General features: G+C 40.5%; 1 protein-coding gene across 1 annotated transcript in view; it reads left to right on the top strand.

Moving 5' to 3' along the window:
- The window catches only part of LOC140910979 (uncharacterized), a 64,864-nt gene that overhangs the window by 31,102 nt on the left and 12,148 nt on the right, over positions 1-21,614 (top strand). The window contains exons 6-15 of the mRNA XM_073343189.1: positions 630-962; positions 2,265-2,333; positions 4,481-4,614; positions 7,088-7,216; positions 7,752-7,992; positions 11,834-11,964; positions 13,723-13,898; positions 17,480-17,634; positions 19,151-19,252; positions 19,769-19,863. Coding sequence (XP_073199290.1) covers positions 630-962; positions 2,265-2,333; positions 4,481-4,614; positions 7,088-7,216; positions 7,752-7,992; positions 11,834-11,964; positions 13,723-13,898; positions 17,480-17,634; positions 19,151-19,252; positions 19,769-19,780 — 1,482 coding nt within the window. The 3' untranslated portion in view covers positions 19,781-19,863. The remainder of the gene's footprint in view (positions 1-629; positions 963-2,264; positions 2,334-4,480; positions 4,615-7,087; positions 7,217-7,751; positions 7,993-11,833; positions 11,965-13,722; positions 13,899-17,479; positions 17,635-19,150; positions 19,253-19,768; positions 19,864-21,614) is intronic.

Here is a 21,614-nt window from a genome sequence, read left to right as displayed (position 1 = left end):
ACTACTGCATGCAGTTCTGGTCACCCCATTTAAAAAAAAAAAAAAAAAGATATTAGAACTGGAAAACGTAAAGGGAAGGGGAAGAAAATGTATTAGGGGGCATGGAACCACTTCCAGATAAGGAGAGATTATAAAGACAGGGACAGTTCAGCTTTGAAAAAAAGACAGCTAAGGGGCATATGATCGAGGTCTATAAAAGCATGATTGGTGTGGAGAAAGTGAATAAGGAAGTGTAATTTACCCCCAACCATAACACAAGAACCAGGGTTCACTGGCACTAGCCACTGTCAGAAGACAGGATACTGGGCTAGATGGATCATTGGTCTGACTCAGTATGGCTGTTCTTATTGAACTTTTCAGACTTAACTCTGAATTTCCTGAATTCTGAGCAGTTGATTTCTCAATCCCAATGTTGAATTGATGGTAGTTTTTTGCTGAGAATATTCATATAATTGAGTAGAAATCCATGAGGGAACACAAACATAGTTAATAATAGGAACCTCATCATGACCTAATGTGCTGCAAATACAAAATGAGCTATAGTTATTAATAAATTAATAGTTTTGACATATTGGAATGTATACTACTAATTAAATCATTTTGAACCTCTCACTGCTATGAGCTTCTAGGTCACATGGACAAAAATCACTGCAGTTGCAGAAACACAGAAGGATCTCACAATTGTGACAACGTCTCAGGATGGTACTTTGAAATTCTGGGATTTTGGTGCTGGCAAAGCCACCTTTACTCTGCATGGTGTTGGGAAAAATATTGACTCAATTGTTGTATGCCTGGAGAATAGGCTGGTGGCAGTGACTGAAAACGAGTCCTTTACAGTCTGGGACCTTTCCTTGGAAAAAGTGATCCATACAGCTGGTGGTTTTCTGGACACACCAATACTGACATCTACAATGAATGGACAATTCCTTTTAATTTTTTTTTATGGCAGCCAGTTAGTCAAGGTGAGATTTTTTTTTTAAATGTTCTTTGAATGAAAGATAAGGACAGCTTGTATTTCAGGAACACTTAACAAGCATTCCCTAGGCATTTTACAGAAAGTATTTGTTCAGGCAGTAACAAAGAACATTAACATTTTTAAATAACATGCCAATGGTTTTCCAGCTGTTGTCTGTGGACCACAAGTCATCTAGATGATCCTTTCCTGGTAGTCCAGAGAATAAAACATTTTGAGAGTGATGAAAGATTGGCATGTCTGCAAGTGGTATGAGCATGGGACCATCTTTTTCTTATTAAGTGGCCCACAGAATGAAAAATCTGAATGCCTGTAATGGATGAACTATAGTTTTTTAAAAAAAGAAAAGCTAAAAATATGTATACCAAACTTTCAGCTTGATATTGCTCTTTGTATTCAAGAAAGTGAGAGCTCCTTGAAATGATTTAGAAGGCATTTTGGAGATCCTCTTGAAAACTTGTAGGCATTCAGAGAAGCTACAATATTTATTCAGAACTGACAAGTCAATGGAAAGTGTGAATGAGTTGATGACAGAGTGTACATATTTTTAGAATTTAGACTCTCCTGTAAGTGTTGGGATGCTTATCAACAATAGTTAAAAGTAAATTTGAATAAAATAGACATATAGCACATGGACTGGAAGATGGATGGACAGTTAGATAATCTTAATGGAAAGAAACTGTAAGCCACTGTAATTCAGACAAAATGTAAATTTGAGAGGTGCAGGAGTCTGTGCTGACAGGTTCTCTGAGGTAGCCCTTGACAGGCATAGGTAAATGTTGGCATGACAGTATAATACCTCATCACTATTATGGCACTGTTCATCTTCAATACACCTTAAATTATTAGCTAAATTAATCTTCTTAATATTCCTATCAAGTGGAGGAAAGTTGAGGTGGAGAAGTTAATGACTTGCCCAGACAGAACCTACATATACTTGCTACAGTAACCCTGATCATAGGAAAAGAACTATCTGAACAAACCTGCAACATTTATAATAGAATTCAAAATCCCTACATGAGAACATAAAAATGGCCATACTGGGTCAGCCCAATGGTCCAACTAGCCCAGTATCCGGTCTTCAAACAGTGGCCAGTCCCAGATGCATCAGAGGGAATGACAGAACAGGGTAATTTGTCAAGTGATCCATCCCCTGTCATCCAGTCCCAGCTTCTGGCAATCAGAGGCTTAGGGATACCCAAAGCATGGTGTTGTATCTCTGACCATCTTGGCTAATAGCCATTGATGGACCTATTTTCCATGAACTTATCTACTTCTCTTTTTTACCCAGTTATACTTCTGGCCTTCACAACATCCCCTGACAACAAGTTCTACGGTTGACTGTGTGTTGCATGAAGTGGTATTTCCTTTTGTGTGTTTTAAACCTGCTGCCTATTAATTTCCTTGTGTGACCCCAGGTTGTTGGATTTTTTTTGTGGGAAGGGATGAACAACAGTCCCTTATTCACTTTCTTTACACCATTCATGATTTTTTGATCATATCCCACTTTGGCTGTCTCTTTACTAAGATCAACAGTCTGTCTTTTTAATTTCCCCTCATATAGAGGCTGTTCCATACCCATAATCATTTTTGTTCTCTTTGTCTGTACTTTTTCCAATTCTAATATATCTTTTTTTTTAGATGGGGAAACCAGAACTGCATGCAGTATTCAGGGTGTGGGCGTACTAAGGATTTATATAATGGCCTTATGATATTTTCTGTCTTACTATCTATCCCTTTCCTACTGGTTCCTAACATTCTGTTAGCTTTTTTGACTGCTGCTGCACATTGAGCAGCTGTTTTTAGAGAACTATCCGTGATGACTCAAAGATCTCTTTCTTGAGTGGTTACAGCTAATTGAGACCCTGTCATTTTGTATGTATAATTGGGATTAGGCTTTCCAGCGTGCATTACCTTGCATTTATCAACATTGAATTTCATCTGCCATTTTGTTGGCCAGTCACTCAGTTTTGCAAGATCCCTTTGTAACTCTTCGTAGTCAGCTTTAGGCTTAACTATCTTGAGTAATTTTGTATTGTCTGCAACCATTGCCACCTCACTGTTTACCCCGATTTCCAGATCATTTATGAAATATGTTGAACAGCACTGGTCCCATTGCAGGTCCTTGGGGACACCACTATTTACCTCTGTCCACTGTGAAAACTGACTATTTAGTCCTGTCCTTTGTTTCCTATTTTTTAACCAGTTACTGATCCATGAGAGGACCTTCCCTCTTGACTGCTTATTTTGCTTAAGAGTCTTTGGTGAGGGAGCTTGTCAAAGGCTTTCTGAAAGCCCGAGTACACTAGGTCAGCTGGAACACACCTGTCCACATGTTTGTTGACTCCCTGCACATGAGAACACAGTCATTGCCATAGTTTATGAACAGGAGTATATGATGGGGTTGCCTGGACTCAGTGATCCAGGAGGACCTTTTCAATCCTATGTTCCAGACCAGAGACCAATCTAATCCAGTATCATCTCTCTGACAGCAGCTGGTGCCAGATGCTTCAGAGGAAGGGGCAGAAATCCCCATAATGGAATAACTTGCTCATAGGTGAAGTTCCTTCCTAACCCCATCAGTTAGTAGATGTCTTTTGTTCTGAAGCATAAGGTTTTAATATACCTTATAAAAATGTTTTATCCCATCTAATGGAATCCTATGGATGTTCTCAGTATCAATATTTCAAAATTTTAGGGAGGAAGATTTATTTCTAAATTTAATTTATCAATCAAGTTAACAGCCCCAGTTAAGTAAAGGGGCAGTGAATAGTCAGTAGAACTTGTCAATGTTTTTTTCCTTGTGGACCTTTTTCAGCAAAAAAGTGTTTAAATGGAAAGTGGTCTACCAGCTGTAGTGGTAAGAAAGAGAAACGTACAAAATGCAGAAAGATTGGTGGGGGAGGAAGCCTTATTTAGAATTGTTTTTAAAAATACCCACAATCAAAAAGCTTACAATAGCACTTAGCAACCAGTTGGTGTTAAATAAATAATAATAGCTATGTTGCCATGTTCTGAACAATTTCTGTAATGTACGGTAGTATTGTTTAATAAAGAGAAATGAAACAAGGAGAAAAAGTGGATCACAGTTTTTTGAAATGGGAATTAGATTATATTTGAATTTCTCTTACCTACCAGTTAACTAACAAAACTATGAGACCATCTCTCTCACTATGAAATACTTTTTTCTCCCTTCCTAATTATTTCAGCCAGTTTCTCATTTCTGTTCTGGCTGTTGATTTCTTCTCCATTTTCATTTCAATCTCTTTCTGCCCCCTTTTTTTCCCTGCAGTTTCTTTCTATTTATTGTTTGAAGTTCCTTCTCCCCTCTCACTTTTTGGGGTCCTTCTGCAGGGTTTCTATTTTTCTCCTTTTACATCCTCCCAACTCCCTCAGAACTTCAGTTGTTTTATGTTCTGAGGATGGGAAGAGGAAAGGAGTATAGCAGGATGCTAGGGAGATGTGTTCATTTGTGTGTTTGACTATACATGTGTCATATTATTTCAGGTTTTTGATCTGACTGACTCATGCCAGCGGCTCCATCAAGTGCACATTTCTTCAGAGGATATTCCTATCCACAAGGATCACTCCATTTTGGTATCAAATAATTCAGTGAAAGATTATGTTCTTTTTGCTTATAGGTGAGTAGAAAGTATCTTAGCACATGAACATGACTGACTGAAATTCCTCCTCAGAATTCAGTGCTCTTGCCTGCCTTCTGTCACTACATTTCTGTTTCAGTCCTCTCTGCTCTGGCTCTCTTTATACTTGTTTTTATTGTCAGTAAATAGTTTGAATTATATTGGGAATTAAACAAACAGGAGCCTTTTGTAGGTATGGCCTCCCATCTGCACACGATCCTCCCCAATGATTTGAAGTGTATATTCCTCCACTAAGCAGATGTTGTAAGGATCCCCTCAAAAAAAAAAAAAAACCCCAACAAAACAAAACAAAAAAAACCCACTACCTTGAAGTGCTTCAGTATGTGAGGATGCTCTTCCTTTGGTTTCAGTATCCCAGTATAGCATGCAGCTTCTTACAGATGCCTGGGTCAGCTAGACTGCCAAGCTGAAAACCTGGAGTAGAGCTCATACATATGAGAGCAGGATTTGTGCTAAAGCTGGATGAAAACTTTCTTGCCAATTAGAAGATGCATAACAAATGTTCCATGTAAATAGTGTACTCATTTATTTGATGTATTCGCTGAAAAATGATAGGTTTCCCCAAGCATGCTTCAGTGCCCTTCTCAAAACATATACCCATATTAAAACTCAAATGAGACAGCACAGACTCATGCAGGGAAAGCCATACTTGTCAAAGAATGCCCTCAGATTAGCTAATAGTGTAGTCATGAAGTATAGGAGAAAGCCAGTGAATGCCACCTACTTAGATTTTTAAACAGCATTGAAAAATATTCTACATCAAAAGACTTAAGGCTAAAAGGTACAGTCATACAACGTGGGGTAAAATAAGGTGTTGAGCAGAAGACTGGTTTAAGACTAGGGGATACAGTAAATCCTCGCTGGACATTGTAGTTACATTCTTGAAAAATGTGATTTTAAGCAAAACGATGTTAAGCTAATCCAATTTTGCCATAAGAATTAATGTATATGGGTGGGGGTGGGGGGGTGGGCTGAGGTTCCAGGAAAATGTTTTTTGCCAAACACACACACACAGTATAAGTTTTAAACAAGTTCTAATCAGAGAATTGTCTCAGGACCTGCTCATGAGCTCCCTGAGCTTCTCCTAAAGCAACTATGTTGATATCAGGTGGGATATTTCCCAGGGAACGCCTTGCTGCTAAATGATGAACTAGCGCTCGGCTGAGCCCTCCAGGGTTAACACGTTGTTGTTAATGTCGCCTCACACTCTACAAGGCAGCATGGATGGAGGCAGGAGGGAGGAGACACAATAGACGCATGGCAGTGGCTGCAAACACTTCCCTGCGGAAACTGAACGTGATGATGAACCCACGCTATCCTGCTGCAGTGCGCCACTCCCTCCGCCAGTCGGCACATGCACAGTGGCACAGGCGCCAACTTTCCAAAGTGCCAGGGGGTGCTCAACCCCCAGCCTGCCCCCACTCCACCCCTTCCCCCAAGGCCCGACCCCACCTCTTTCTGCCCCCCGCTCCACCCCCAAGCGTTCTGCCCCCAAGAATATCCTAGAGGGCAATTTGAGTTTGAGGACCTGAATTAGCCAAATAACTGATAAAAAATTATGACTGAGGGTGTTAAGCAAGATGTGCAGATGGTAATGATATTGGAAGCACAACAAACAGCAAAGTGCAATGCAACCAGATTCAAAGAATTCAGCTGCATTAGGAGATAGTGGCAATAGTATTTCAATGCAAGCAAAAGTAAAGCACAGTAAAACCTTAATAGCCTGCATGTCAGTCATTTTCAAGCCCAAAAATGTGGGCTGGATGTTTGATCTGCACATTTCTGATAGCTCTGTCAGTTATATACCCCAGGATTGCCATCAGCTGATCCTCCTCAGGGTGGTGAAAAGGCGTTTTTCAGCAGCAATATTGCCTTCCTCGCCCCTTTCTCCCAATACATGCTTCCTAGCATAATTAGTACCTTTCTGTACCTTTTCATCTAGTTCAGTGATACTCAGACTGAGGCTTGCAAGCCACAAGTGGCTCTTTAATGTGTCTCTTGTGGCTCTTTGCAGCACATGATATTAAAACACTCTGTGATTTAATTAACAACCAATCGGGATGCTTTCACTATGTTCCTAACCAATTGTAGTTGATAAAATACTTGATCAGTCATTTTGCTGTGAGGATAATATAAACTAAATATTAACATATAATACTATAGTAAATGAAACAATGAATTCACACTTCTGTGTCTCTTTTGGGTAATGTTGATCACTAATTTGGTTCCTGAACCTCTGAGGTCTGAGTATCACTGATCTAGTTGGTTCTCAAAGTATGGGCCCAATTCTTCTCTCATATATCCATGTGCACCTCCCACTGAGTTGCATATGTACATCTGTGGACAGAATTTGCTCCTATGTGAGCACTGCCTTTGTGAGCTTTGCTTTATGGTATCACAGCGAGGCTGCTGACATAACTTCTCTAGTTTCATTTCTTCTTTTCTTTTACAGGAATGGAAAAGAAGCCCTGGTGTTCAGTGCCAGAAAGGGAGAGGTTGTTGCTAAACTGACAAGTCAAGAGCCAGTAGCTGCGATTCAAGGAGTAGCTGTAACTAAGGAATATTTCCTTGTGATCTTCAGGTAGAGAATATTTAGAAAAATCAAACTATATTCCAGAGAAGGAACTCAGGGCCAGCTTTTTAAAGATATTTAGGTGTCTAAATAGGTAGATAGGTGCTTTCAAAAATCCCACTAGGAGCCTACTTACACTTTTAGGCACCTAAATAGCTTTACAAATCTGAGCTTCTGTCCCTATCCCTTCACCCAGATGGTTCCCTCCTTCTGACCCATTTCATTTCAGTGGAGGAAAGACTGAAAATTCTTGCTTAGCCTTTCAAACTCAGATTGTACATACTCCTATGTCTAATGACAGTTTGAGGGCCTAATTCAGCCCTACATTAACCCAACCCCATTCGAGTTGCACCTGTTTTACACTAGGATGAATTTGGACCCCAACTTTTTTCGGAGAGTCACACTATTTTTTTCATTTACATATTGTGATTTTATTTAATTTTTTTGTTTTAAAAAACAACTTTTCTGAGCGTAGGACTCAGGGCATATTTTTCAGTATTTGTTATACATCACATTGTCTGCGCAACTCCTCCATTTACTGTAGGTGTCCCTTCATGAGACAGCGGGATATTCTGCATATAAAGCTCTTCAGTGTTTGTACCTTCACCTACACACACACTCTGAAGGTTTGCTGCAATGACTTTATTTCCACCTTCTTCATTCATCATCTGGCCTCTCATCTTGTGGCATTCAGCCCCATTCCCAGCACCAACACCACTGAGATAATACTGTGGAATCTGGGGACCATAAACACCTGGCCAAACTATCTTCAGTCCCTGTTGGAGGTGAGTGGCTCCATATCTACTGAGGTTTCTTTTAAAGGTTTCTTTTTATTATATTCTTCTAAATATAATAAAATAATATTATTTTATTGTTAGACTGTGTTACACAGAAATTGTGTACAGCAGAAGCCTCAGATTGTCACTGTCATCCTTGCTCCTTATTACCACACTAAGCTATTGTAGCTGCTAGATGAGTACAGTCTGCTTTTTGTTAGAAACCCCCATGATGTGTCATGTGGCTGGATATTACTTAGAACAGATGTAACAAAGACTACCCTACAAAACTTTACAGCCTATAGTAGAAGGATGACGGAGGGCTGTGAAATAAAAATATTCCCTTTTGTTGCATGATTTAAATGCTGTGCAAATGCTTCCCCTCCCTGTCAAAAATATAGAGGGGCATGAACCAAAAGCTCCGGTGGAACACTCCCAAACTTGGTGGAAATTTAGAATGAGATGCAAATTGAATGACTGGCCGTTGGTCTCGAAAATGTTCTAACACAATCCCAAATCCAAACTCAGAATTTCAAATTGTGTGCATTTATTTTGTACTAAATTCAGGCTTGCTATAGCTTCCACTTTGCCAGTAAAATTATTGTTAATGAAGATCTAGTTTTGAGTTTTCTTAACTAGAGTGTTTACAATCTGACATTAAAACAGCTGTCTGTCTCCTGCTCACATTAGCTTCCCTGAAAGACAAGAGACAGCAGCCAATATAATATGTCAGGGCCCTCAGTTAGTAGAGTGAACAAAAAGGATAAATGTCAATTTTTGTTGTATATGAGGCCAGCATGGGGTTCCAACATACATTTGATGGGATCAGAGTCAAGGGCCAGGGCCTTTTACCAAGAATGTCTAGTCCCCAAATCCCATCAACCTTACCATAGAGACAGAAAGTCAAAGTATTCCTTCTGAGCTCAGTTGTCATGATAAGCAGGCAGAGAGAGAGAGAGAGAGAGCGCTAGTTTCCTAAGTATCCATGGCACAAAACATTTAGGACTTTATAAATGGTAATCAGCACCTTGCATTTCACCTAGAAGATGAACTGACAGCCAGTGCAGAGCAGAACAAGGTGTAATATGTTGTATTTGACCAGTTTTCACTAAAATGTGGGCAACTAAATTCAGCTAGACCATCTAAGTGGCCTTCAAGATTAGCCCCATGTATACCGCAGCTGACACCCTATATAACCTACATCATAATTTATTCCCAAGCTACAAACATTTTTTTTCAATTTAATCTTAAATGTGTAGGCGTTTGCTCTGACCTTCGCTATTGCTTAGCATTTTGCAATGGAGAGAACTACCTTCGATCATGGAACTTGGCTTCCAAGATCAATGACCAATCTTTGACTGCTACTGCAAACAAAGGAAAGAAAACAAAACAAATGGAATTCAGGAGATTGTGACTATGCAAAACTATCCCAGGCAAGTGCAAATAAGACAGTTCTTTGATTTAAAGCACTCTTTGCTGTTTTAGATCAGGCAGCATTTAAAGTAGGGTGCTAGATTTGGCAAGCCACTGGTAAAGCATTTTAAAAAGAGATTCCACCCCTCTCTATGCCCTCAACATCTTTGTGCTACTTTGAGGTTGAACCTATGTATCATTTGTGTCCGAGTTGCATTGTCTGATTTAGATCATACACTGCTTGGGGCAGTATAATTTATATTTGTACCTTGCTGAGCATCCTCAGGTTTTTAATGAAAAAAAGCATGTCAGTCAATACACAACTGTTTTCTCACTGAAGACTTCCACAAATGTGCCTTGAGCTCACAATAACTTTAGGTAGCATAACTTTTTGTTCTCATAATAGGCTTGTCAGTCCAAATCGGTTACTGTATATTCTCATCTGACAACTGGTTTGTGCCCTAAGTGAAATAAATTGCTGGTCCCAATCTAGTTCCCACTGTTAGTGACACTTAGATAAATTGTGGGCATGAAAACTATCTTCTTCCCTCTAGAGGTGATGCCTCCAGTTCAGGTCTGGAACATACTGGCAGAGCAGTGTGGAGCTTTCACTCCTGCCATCCATGCGATCGCTGTTCTGTGAGTAAACAGAGAACTTGATTCTCTGAGGCTGAATCCAGTTTCTTTCATAAGCAGTACAGTAAACTCTCTTTATTTAAGAAGGTTGTAACCCGAAGTCTCTTTAACAAATCTTCCAGCCTTTAATATCTTCTCTCCAGAAAGAATGCAGGATCAACCCCAGAACCGGCAGTCTGGACGGGCGGGGAGGGTCCCCTTTATGTACAAAGGAGAGCTCTTTTAGGATTCCTGTTTAATATTGTCTCTACCAAAAGTGGAACTACTAACTGATCTCATTTTTTTATGTTCTCCTAACTAGTCCACCAAAAGAGACTGAATATTGCAATTACTTACATTTTCATTGACTGCCCAGATCTCCACCTGAATTCTCATTTGGTCCCTATACAGGCTTTGTGTGCAAAGACTGCCAACCATTCTAAATTACTGTTATTTATGTCACAGCTCATCATGCAAGATCACATGAAGCAACATAATGAGCCACAACTCTGTGCAAACCAAGTTGCACTGAGTAATGCACCAAAAACAGGGGAAGAAGAAAAGATGAAATATTTCAAAACCTGTAATCAAAGCATCTTCTAGGGTGAGATCCTGGGTCCCACTGAAGACAATGCCAAAAGTCCCACTTGAGTTCAGTGGGGCCAGGAATGCCCTGCTGAATATCTGCTAGGTTGAATGGTTGAAGGCTCTGTAGGTTGAGGTTTATGAACCACACATTTATTTTTAATGTTTTAATGTTGTTTTAAAGGTATGTTGTATGCAGAAGTCTAAGTTCTTGAGTCATTACAGTGTGGAACATAGTGAAATCAAAGTGCAAAGGCAACACTGTAACAGTGGAGAGAGGACTGGTGGAGAACACAGACATTGTGCTGGTTAGAGACATGAAACTCTTTGTCCTTACCAACAGAGGGATGGCCTCCTTTACAGAGGCTTCAAGACCAATTTTTCCAGGTACTAAATGCAGATTTATTCAGAAAGAACAACATGTGAACAGGGTTCACTCACCACTCCAACGCCTCCTCCAGCAAATACGGGAATATAACTCTAGCAGCCAGTGCATCCTGCTCTGGTCGTGCTCCACCCATCACCTCTTCTGCTCCTGGACCCACCTCTCTCCAAGGACCACGGTGTCCTCTTCAGTGACACAGCCCTCCAATTATGCCACACTCTGTGTTCCCCCTTTCTGGGGGGCATCTCTGCAATCCCTGTCCAGTCACTTCTCTCAGTGGCAACTGCAGTCAACTATCTAGCCACTTCCCCAGTGGCAAGGGGTTGGGGGAAAATCCAGGCCTGCCCACTACTCCAGGTCCCAGCTCAGGGACCCTGTAGAAGGCCACTGCTTGAGGCACCCCCTCCAACTCCTCAGTAGATTTCCCCGGGCCACTTCTCTTCAGCACCAGCATCCTCTTTGCCCTTGCCTCAGCCTACAGATTCCTGCTGCCTGTAGCACTGCTCTGTCACAGTACTTACTGCCTTCAGCCTGCAAAGCAGCCAGTCCTCCTCAAGCTGCGGGGAGTGACTGAAGCTGTTCTGCCCTAAAGCTCTTCTTATAGGGGCCTGATTGGCTGCTCCCCTCAGCTCTTCTCTGGTTGGCTGCCTCCTGCACAGCCTCCCTAGGACTCAATTAACCCCTTAGAGCCCAGTGCGGGGCAGGAAGCCCATCACAATGTGTTTGTGTAAGTACACATGCACATCTTTCAGTTATTTGTATTAAACCTGATGCTAACATGCACAAGAACATATTTACATATATTCTTCATCATACAACGTAGACAACGTAGTTTCTTTTTTGATTTTCCAGACTCTGCTAACTTATGACCTTCTGAAAAAGAAGTATATAAAGAAAAAGACAGGCCTCTACATTATTTCTTGCCAAAATAATGAGTACAAGATTCTTGAGGGAGGTCTGTTATTCGGCCTCTCCGAGAATAGGTAAGAGTTTATTTCTATTACTGAACAGATAATACACAAAGCTCTAAACTGCTACATATAAAATAACAAAACCATAGTTCATGTTCTGTTCAGTTAACTACACATTAATACCAGGATTGTGGGTTTCATAGTTCAGTCAACTCTCTCGCTTTTTTTGTAAGATGCTATTATTAAAAATTCTCATTAGCATAGGGCAGTGTTTCTCAAACTGGGTTCCGCGGACGGGGGTCCAGGGCCCCACTGATCAACTCCTCCCTCTTCCTCCCAGCACCTCCTGCACCCTGCAGAACAGCTGTTCCCCTGTATGCAGGAGGCGCTGAGATGGAGAGGGAGGAGCAGGGACAAGGCACACTTAGGCGATAGGGCAAAATCATGTCCAGGGCCACCAGCCCCACTGATCAACTCCTCCCTCCCAGTGTCTCCTGCATGCCGTGGAACAGCTGTTCCCCAGAGTGCAGGAGGCGCTGGGAGGGAGGGGGAGCAGGGGGGACTGGGGCGCTTGGGGGAAGGGGCGGAAAGAGGCGAGGAAGAGGAGGGGTAGGGGTGGAGCGAGGGCAGGAAGAGTTATTGCTGGGGTGGGGGCTTTGTGGGAAGTAGTGGAGTGGGGACAGGGCCTGGGTCTGAGCAGAGCTCTTGGGAGTCTGCGGCAGAATTTTAAATCAAAATGGGGGTCCTCGGGTTACTAAAGTTTGAAAACCGCTGGCATAAGGCATTAATACACATCTCCTTAAAAATCACTAGAAGCTTGGACTCATTGATATCCTAGACATACTTGTTGCTGTCCTCAATGAAACCTGTACTGTCTCATTAACATCAGTGAGACTGCAGGGTTTAACAGATGGCAGAATTTGGCCCTGTTGATTTCGCTGTCTTTTTCCAGTTGTTTAAAAAAAACCCCAAAGCTGGAAAACTTCCTGCCTTGCTGATCTTACAAATTCAAAATGTATTCTGTATAAAGACCCATCCCCTATGGTAGCTGGAAAGAATCCAGGGAGCTTGGAGGTTTCTGTCCTCTCAGTCTGCAACTGCTTTATTTTACTACTTAGAACGCATCAAAACTGGCTAAAGTTGCTTCCCCAGAAAATTATAGGGCCAACATTGATTGGGGGAGAGGGGGGGAGTGAAAGTCTAGTGGAATGTGCCTCAAAGTAAAGCTGAAAACTGACCAGGAGCAATTCTTTGCATATACACTGCATCTGAGGTGAAAATTTGGTTCCATAAAACTCAGTGACAAAATTCCCATTGACCTCAGCTTGAACAGGATTGTCCCCCATCTTTGTGATGCCAGCTAACATCATTTGAAAAGATTCCTTAAGGAGAATTGTATATCTTGGCCAATGTAAACACTGACAGAGGGACCCTGAGGCAGGTAATCTGCAGGGGAGTAGATTGAAGGGACAGAAAGTGATCATAACCTCTTTTGTGTTGGGGGAGCAGAGGGGATGACTGCAGGCCAAAGAATGGAGTTGGGGGGTGTTAGGGCACCTGGAGGTTGAATCCACACATTTCCTCACCAGCCTCACCAGCAGGGCTGCTATGGAGCCCCAAATGAAAGGCAACACCCCTCTTGAGGTAAATTCCTATTGTAGTACCAGGGTCCTCGGGGTTTGGGGGGGACAGAGAAGTACAACTTACACTTCCCTGTGCCTGTTTGGCTGATTCAGGCCCTTCTAGTTTTGTGAGGCCTGCGAGAACTGTTCTGCTAAGCTCAGTTCCTGCTGGATCATGTGAGGTAAAAGCATATTCTGATCTTTTCAGAGACCATTTTGTCATTTGGAACATGGAAACTGGATTTGTAAAGGATCGGATAAAGGCAGAGTACAAAGACCAGGCTCCCCCGCAACCCATTCTGCTTGGCCATCTCCTGTCTAAGGACACCAGGACCCTGTACAAGGATATTCTATCCAAAAGGAAAAGAGGGAAGGGAACAACAGGTTACAAATGCCTTATTTTAACTTAAGGCTGTGGAGTTACAATTGAAATGACCATTGTCTAGAGGGTTAGAGTCACACATTTGTCACTGAAATTTGGATTATTCAGATAAAGTCATAACCTTCCAATGCAAATTTCTTGGTTTGGCTAATACCCGTAGGGCCAGGCTGTGACTATCCCCTGCCTAAGGTATGTCTATGGTGCAATTAAAAACCTGTGGCTGGCCCATGCCAGCTGTTCTGGGCTCACAGGGCTTGGGCTGAGGGGCTGTTTAATTGCAACGTAGATGTTCATGCTTGGGCTGGAGCCTGGGCTCTAGGACCCTGCCAGGTGGCTCAGCCGCAGGTGTCTAATTGCGGTATAGCCACACCCTAAAAGCACATGGTGGAGAAGGAGCAAAGAGCTTCTGCACACAGGCAAGGACTGGCTGCACTTGCAGTCCTTGTGTTCCCCTGATCACAAGAACCAGTACCATTAGCTGTCAAAGGCAAGATGAGGAGAAGCAGCAGTAGCTACCCCCCATTTCTGCACCAGACTGTAGCTCACGAAAGCTTATGCTCTAATAAATTGGTTAGTCTCTAAGGTGCCACAAGTACTCCTTTTCTTTCCACAGAAGGGAGTGCACACTGTCTTTTCTTCCAGATTGGTGCAGTGGTGACTGTCCCCAGGAGCTCTAGACACAATGCTGATCAACGTTCCCTGGTGGACAGAGTGGCTTAGCACAGCCCACAATGTATAACTATCCCTTAATGCTATCGTGTAGCTCTTAATGTTATTTGAATGTAATATTTGTGATGTGATTTACTATTATTATATTGGAGCAAACTCCAGACTTTAAATGGCAATGTAAAATTTATTTCTATACATAAAGATATTTTCCTCAGGGATTTTTCACCAATAGTGTTATAATTAGGGCTGTCAAGCGATTAAAAAAATTGATCGTGATTAATTGTGCGATTAATCGCACTGTTAAATAATAATAATAGAATACTATTAATTTAAATATTTTTTGATGTTTTCTACATTTTCAAACATATTGATTTCAATTACAACACACACACTGTACAGTGCTCACTGTATTTTTTATTACAAATATTTACACTGTAAAAAACAAAAGAAAGTGTTTTTCAATTCACCTAATACAAGTACTGTAGCATAATCTCTTTATTATGGAAGTTTAACTTACAAATGTAGAATCATGTACAAAAAATAACTGCACTCAAAAACAAAACAATGTAAAACTTTACAGCCAACAAGTCTACTGAGTCCTACTTCTTATCCAGCCAATCACTCAGACAAATGAGTTTGTTTATATTTGCTGGAGATAATGCTGCCCACTTCTTCTTATTTGCAATGTCACCTGAAAAGTGAGAACTGGTGTTCTCATGGCACTGTTGTAGCTGGCATCACAAGATATTTACGTGCCAGATGTGCTAAAGATTCATATGTCCCTTCATGCTTCAACCACCATTCCAGAGGACATGCGTGCATGCTGATGACAAGCTCTGCTTGATAATGATCCAAAGCAGTGTGACCTGATGCATGTTCACATTCATCGTCTGAGTCAGATGCCACCAGCAGAAGGTTGATTTTCTTTTTTGGTGGATTGGATTCTATAGTTTCTGCATCAGAGTATTGCTCTTTTAAGACTTCTGAAAGCATGTTCCACACCTCATCCCTCTCAGATTTTGGAAGGTACTTCAGATTCTTAAACCTTGGGTCGAGTGCTGTAGCTATCTTTAGAAATCTCACATTAGTACCTTCTTTGCATTTTGTCAAATCTGCAGTGAAAGTGTTTTTAAAATGAACAACATGTGCTGGATCATCATCTGAGACTGCAAAACCATTAAATATATGGTAGAATGCAGGTAAAACAGAAGAGACATACAATTCGCACCCAAGGAGTTCACTCTCAAATTATTATATATATATATATATATATATATATATATATATATATATATAATGGGTATCATCAGCATGGAAGCATGTCCTCTGGAATGGTGGCTGAAACGTGAAGGGGCATACGAATGTATAACATATCTGGTGTGTAAATACCTTGCAATCCTGGCTACAAAAGTGCCATGTGAACACCTGTTCTCACTTTCAGGTGACATTGTAAAAAAAGAAGCAGGCAGCATATCTCCCGTAAATGTAAACAAACTTGTTTTTCTTAGCGATTGGCTGAGCAAGAAGTAGGACTCAGTGGACTTGTTAGCTCTAAAGTTTTACATTGTTTTGTTTTTGAGTACAGTTATGTAACAAAAAAAATCTACATTTGTAAGTTGCATTTTCACGATAAACAGATTGCACTACAATACTTGTATGAGGTGAATTGAAAAATACTGTACATTTTGTATTCTGTGTTGTAACTGAGATCAATCTACTTGAAAATGTAGAAAAACGTCCAAAAATATTTAATAAATTTATTTGGTATTCTACTGTTTAACAGTGCAATTAAAACTGTGATTAACCGCGATTAATTGTTTTGAGTTAATCACATGAGTTAACTGCAATTAAATCGACAGCCCTAGTTATAATGCATGGATCTATAATGCTCCTAAATGGAGATCTTCCTAGGCAGCATCAGTAAATAAGAACTGGAGCCTATTATTCACTCCAACTTGAGATAAATTAATTTGAAATTTGAAGGCTCTGTTCAGGCAAAATTAACCTGCTGGATTACTGATGTGTGGGTAAATTTGGAGAGTGCCTCTGAGAAGCCTAAGTTAGAGAGCTCAGATAGAGTGTGTGATGGAATCCAACATTGTCTGGGTGGATGTTGATCTATCCCAACACAATGAGATTTGTGAACGTGGTTACTAAGTCAGACAGCATCTCCAACAGCTTCACTAGGAAGCCCTAAAGTCGATATTGATGAAAACTACTCAAGGTGGCCCATCGCAGTCATCACATGGTTCATAGTTGGGTTCCTGGAAATGACACCAAGGATGTCTAAGTGATCTGTTGCTAGAGTAGCATGGTGTTTCCTTGGCTACCTAGATGTCATTCAGCTAGAAAAAATAATTTTAAAATGCCTGCACATCTCAAAGAAAAGATGGGTGAGGTAATATCTTTTATGGGACCAACTTCTGGTGGTGAGAGAGACACACTTTTGAGCTTACATAGAACTCTTCTTCAGCTTATGTCTCTCTCACCACCAGAAGTTGGTCCCATAAAAGATATTACATCACAGCTACCTGCACCTCTCAAAGCAGTTTCTCCCTGACCAAAAGATTTTTCAGGCGGAGAGATGAGTAATCAAAAAATCCAAATGTTTCTGTTTTGACTTGTAAGTGAATGTAGAAGTGTAATCTTGAATCCACTGTGACTAGTTCATGGCAATTACTTAAGACCCAAATTGCTAAAACCTACTTAAATTACCATAGTGATGAGCATAGACTAAATTAGATAGAAGCCTTAAGGCTATAGTGACTCCATATTTCTGAGTTGTGCTGCTTTCCCTGTGTGGGATTTTGCTTCAGTAATACAGCAAACAGACAGCAGACTTACCTTTTGTTTTAATAAGATGTCTCCCATAGAAGCCCTAGCCCTGTTCCTCCCATCAATCCTGTTATTTTAGTAATTCAGATGCCCTGGGAAAGACGTAATGAAAGTAAAACTGCAAAGAAAAGGAGGCTGGAGAATGAGGTAAAACAGGAGCTGGAGAAGCTACAGCAACTTGCTAATGAGAAGTACAATGCTATTGATCAGTACCTGCTCAGTGGAGATGAAAAGGTGAGGAATAACATCATAAGTACATTATATTTTCTATTGTAATGTTAATACTTTGCACTTATATAATGCCTTTCATCTGAGGTTCTCAAAGCACTTTACAAGTGTGCATTAATTAAGCCTCACAATTACCCTTCCAGGAGAGCTGAGAGTCTACACTGTAGACCGCAATCTGCTAAACATATGCATAGGTAAGTGTATGCACATGAATTGTTCCGTTGAGGCTAGGTAAGTATTTGTAGAATTGGGACCTAGAACTTTAAACTCTTTGGGCTGGGATTGTGTTTTCAAAAGGCTGCATGGTGTCTTATACACCGTAGGGACTAGTATACAAATAATCAATTTTGTCCTCATGCAAATTAATAAAAAATGGCATCCCAGGGTGCAGCACAAATGATTTCATCATTTGATATGCTGAAGAGTTATGACAATACAATACTATATTTACAACATAATTTTTCTTCACCACCAAAATTTGGTTCTGGCTACTGACATGCATTCTGTAATACTCATGAGCGGGTTATATGTCACCACAAACATTTCAACAAATGCCTTTGTATTGCTTTGCATTTTCATTTTTCTTGTATGCACCTTCTATGTTATGTTCACTCCATTGGTTCCATCATGATCTGCTTCTCAAGAAGAGCTTGAAATAGGTGTTTTCAGGGGAGAATATAATAATGTTCATGACTAAGCAAAAACTCGATTTTGCATGGGCAGTGGGGTGTCACTAGTTGCTAAGGGTTAAAATGTAAGGATAATTAATTTATTTAAATGGAAGCCATTTTTTTTCTCCTTTTGTGGGTCCAAAAACAAATTTTTAACTTGTAGCAAAACGATTGCAGTTCTGGAGTACTGCAGTCTGAATTTCTTTCTTTAAAGTCTGTATAAATAGCCAGGTTGTTATCAGCCTTTTTAGACTCTGTGTACATAACACATTTCCTGTGTACGGTTAATGGTTTTAGTTTTTAAGAATTTCCCAGTCTGGCTTATGATACCCATCCTCCCCAAGTATGTTAATAGTATTCTGTCATTATAGCACTGAGCCAACAGAGAGGTTGACTGGCATCTTTTCTTCAGAGAAGGTGATCATTGAGATAAGTCCATAGGTGCAGCCATATGCAAAGGTTTATGTTTAAGCTACAGAACTCAACTGCAAGTCATTAGAGTCACTCAGCTTCCAGAGTCCATTCTTTTTTGACCAACACCAATACTACTAATTGCTTTTGGGTTCAAAATGCACTAAGAATTATTTCTAAAGAAACAGAAAGATGATTTTTTCTGGAAGTTTGTGTGTTTCATAAAATTTTGTTTGGTTAAATCTGAACAAGTTAAAAAGAGAGAGAAAAGAAATGAAATAAATCTGAATGCAGATGAGTACTTAAACTTGTGACTGGCAGAGGTCTTCTCCTAGGTAATAGTGTGTTCATACTATGCACACCACCTTTCTGTGTTCAGTTTGTAAACCCTGTCCCATCTCCACACTCTTGAAAGTACAACATCCATGCTTTTCTTACAGAATGCTGCCTTGACCTATACTGGAAGCCACCTGGTGCTTTCCAGCTACAGTGATGATGAGAAAATCACTTACATAACATTGTGGAACTTAGAAACTAGGAAGGTAACCTTGTTTTTTGCAACTTTAAATGCAGTTTCATGCGAGAAAGTGGCTGCTAAAAAAGTGCTTTTACAATCAAAACAGTGCAGATTCTAAATAGTCACATCTAACTGCTCATGAATGATCTGCAGAGCACAAATTATTTGCTCAAGATATTCCCAAAATATTTCTAAAAACATACAATCAGTTTTGCCAACCTCTTCATGAACAGTATGCAAACAAAAGAAAACGTGAAACTTGCTGAAAAAGATAATATGAACTAGTCTATGAGATCTTGTTTTAACAGTTAAGGTCTGTAGAACAGCATTTAGGTTTACTCTAAAAAGCTGCTTAATATCTTAATGCACATCAGATCTTTCTATGAGCAGAAATATTATTAAACCATGTAAAATGGAATGTTTGGTATTTTTTCATACCCGATTCTCTCAAATACACATTAGAAACATAAGACTTAAGACAAATGAAATGAGTGGCAATATGTGGCAGATACTAAAAGTGTATGTTTTTCTAAATTTGTAGGTTAAGAAGTGATTAAAAAATGAGCCAAGTGTGTGTTGTGTGGCCATTACAGATGATGCCAGTCAAATTATTTTTGGGGTCATGATGGAAAACAGGTAAAGGAAACTCCTGAACATAGTAATGCCTCTTTATACCTATAGTGCATTGTCGAGATATTAGCCCACATTCTCCCCTGTGCCAAGATCTGCTCAGTGCAGGAGAATGGCACGGGGAAATCGGATACAACTCCCTGATTATTTGGGCTGATGCTGATCAAGCCACCTACTGGAGAGCAAAGGATAAGTGAATAGATTTTGTGCATGGACTGGTAAACTGACACAATGACTGCATGGCTAGAATAAGTACTTTGAAGTCTCCTTTCAAACAAAATGTCTCTTGCATACCACTTTCTCCTACACACAAAAGTCAAAACAGTGTTGTGTGTTTGATGCCTGGGTTTCTTGTATAATAAGAGATGCCTGTGAGAAAATGTGACCAAATAACAGATTACTGTTACTTCAGAATGAAAAATTACAGGGAAGTCCTGCTCAAATGTTCAGCAAATCCTCTACTCACACTATACAGATCTGCTAAGTAGGAGAGTCATGAGATGTTTCCCATTCATTGTGAGTTGGGTGTCCTCTTAAGAATTATGGTATGCTCTGTGGTGTTCCATCATCATGGGTCACACATTGTGAACCGAAAACTATGTTAGCATTGTCTATCTTTTTCACACTGTTTCATCAGATCCGTGCTTCCTTTCTATCTGGCTGAAATGAATAATATCTACCAGTCCCAAAAGATTCAGATAGGACTTAGTTGCAAGTATCCCCAGCTGGGAGAGATGATCATTCCTCTCTAATTAAAAAATAGAAAGTCTTTAGTGACACAACCAACACACAGACTCAGATGGCTTTGCTGAGTCAGATTCAGCCTCTATACAGAGAATGGAGGTACACTGTGCACCTAACACTAGCCAGGGCCACTCACCTAGGGGAAGTTCTCTATTAGAGGAGGGCAGATAGTGCCTCACCCACTCTTTAAGGTTCCACTGATCAAATCTGTCAGGTTGGTGGGATCCCAATGAGCCAGATGGTTCAACAGAGATGTGCTGAATCAGACTGTTGGCCTAGCTGCTTGCAATGATCCCCTGACACCCAATACTGCCTACTTTGCATGGCTGTGATGGCCCCTGCCACTCTCCTGTACCAGAGGAAACTAAAGATATTTTTCACTACCACAGCTCCCTGCTGGGCAGACTCTGCTACTGGAGGCCCTCTCCCTACAAGGATCTGCTGCAATAGAAGCTGGTGTGCAGACCCCAAAGCAAACCCATTTCTTCATTCTCATTATCCTGGAGTAGGACACCACAAACTGAAAAAACACAAAAAGTGATTTTTGCTATTTGCAATAGGGCATCTCAATAGTCTTGTTGAACTGACTGTAGAAATAGAAAGGGTTTTTAAATGTCATTTCGCTCCTATAGCCTCTAATACCTAGTGACTACAAATCAACATTTCTAATGATTAAAAACTTAACGCCTGAAACAAGTCCCATTTGCATTGTTTGTAAATAGCTCCCTTCAAAAAAGTGTTCTTGTATAGTTATGCCGATTACATCTCTAGGCCCGCATCCAAAAATGTGTCTTCAAAGAACAAAAAGATATAGAGCAATAGTAACCGATCATTAACAAAATGTAAAGAATGACATTAAAATGGCTCCCCATCCCACAATCCTCTGCTTCTTCAACATCCTCACTTCCCTCCCGAAAAAGCTTATTATATAAGCCTCACAGTGAGCCTGCAGCATCAAATTCTGGTGCTGTTGGACCAAGCAATTTCCAGTACTTAGCAGTCTTCACTGAGAA

The sequence above is a fragment of the Lepidochelys kempii genome, chromosome 4 (genome assembly GCF_965140265.1).
Source record: "Lepidochelys kempii isolate rLepKem1 chromosome 4, rLepKem1.hap2, whole genome shotgun sequence".
Classification (NCBI taxonomy): Eukaryota; Metazoa; Chordata; order Testudines; family Cheloniidae; genus Lepidochelys; species Lepidochelys kempii.
This window is presented reverse-complemented; position numbering and strand designations above follow the sequence as displayed.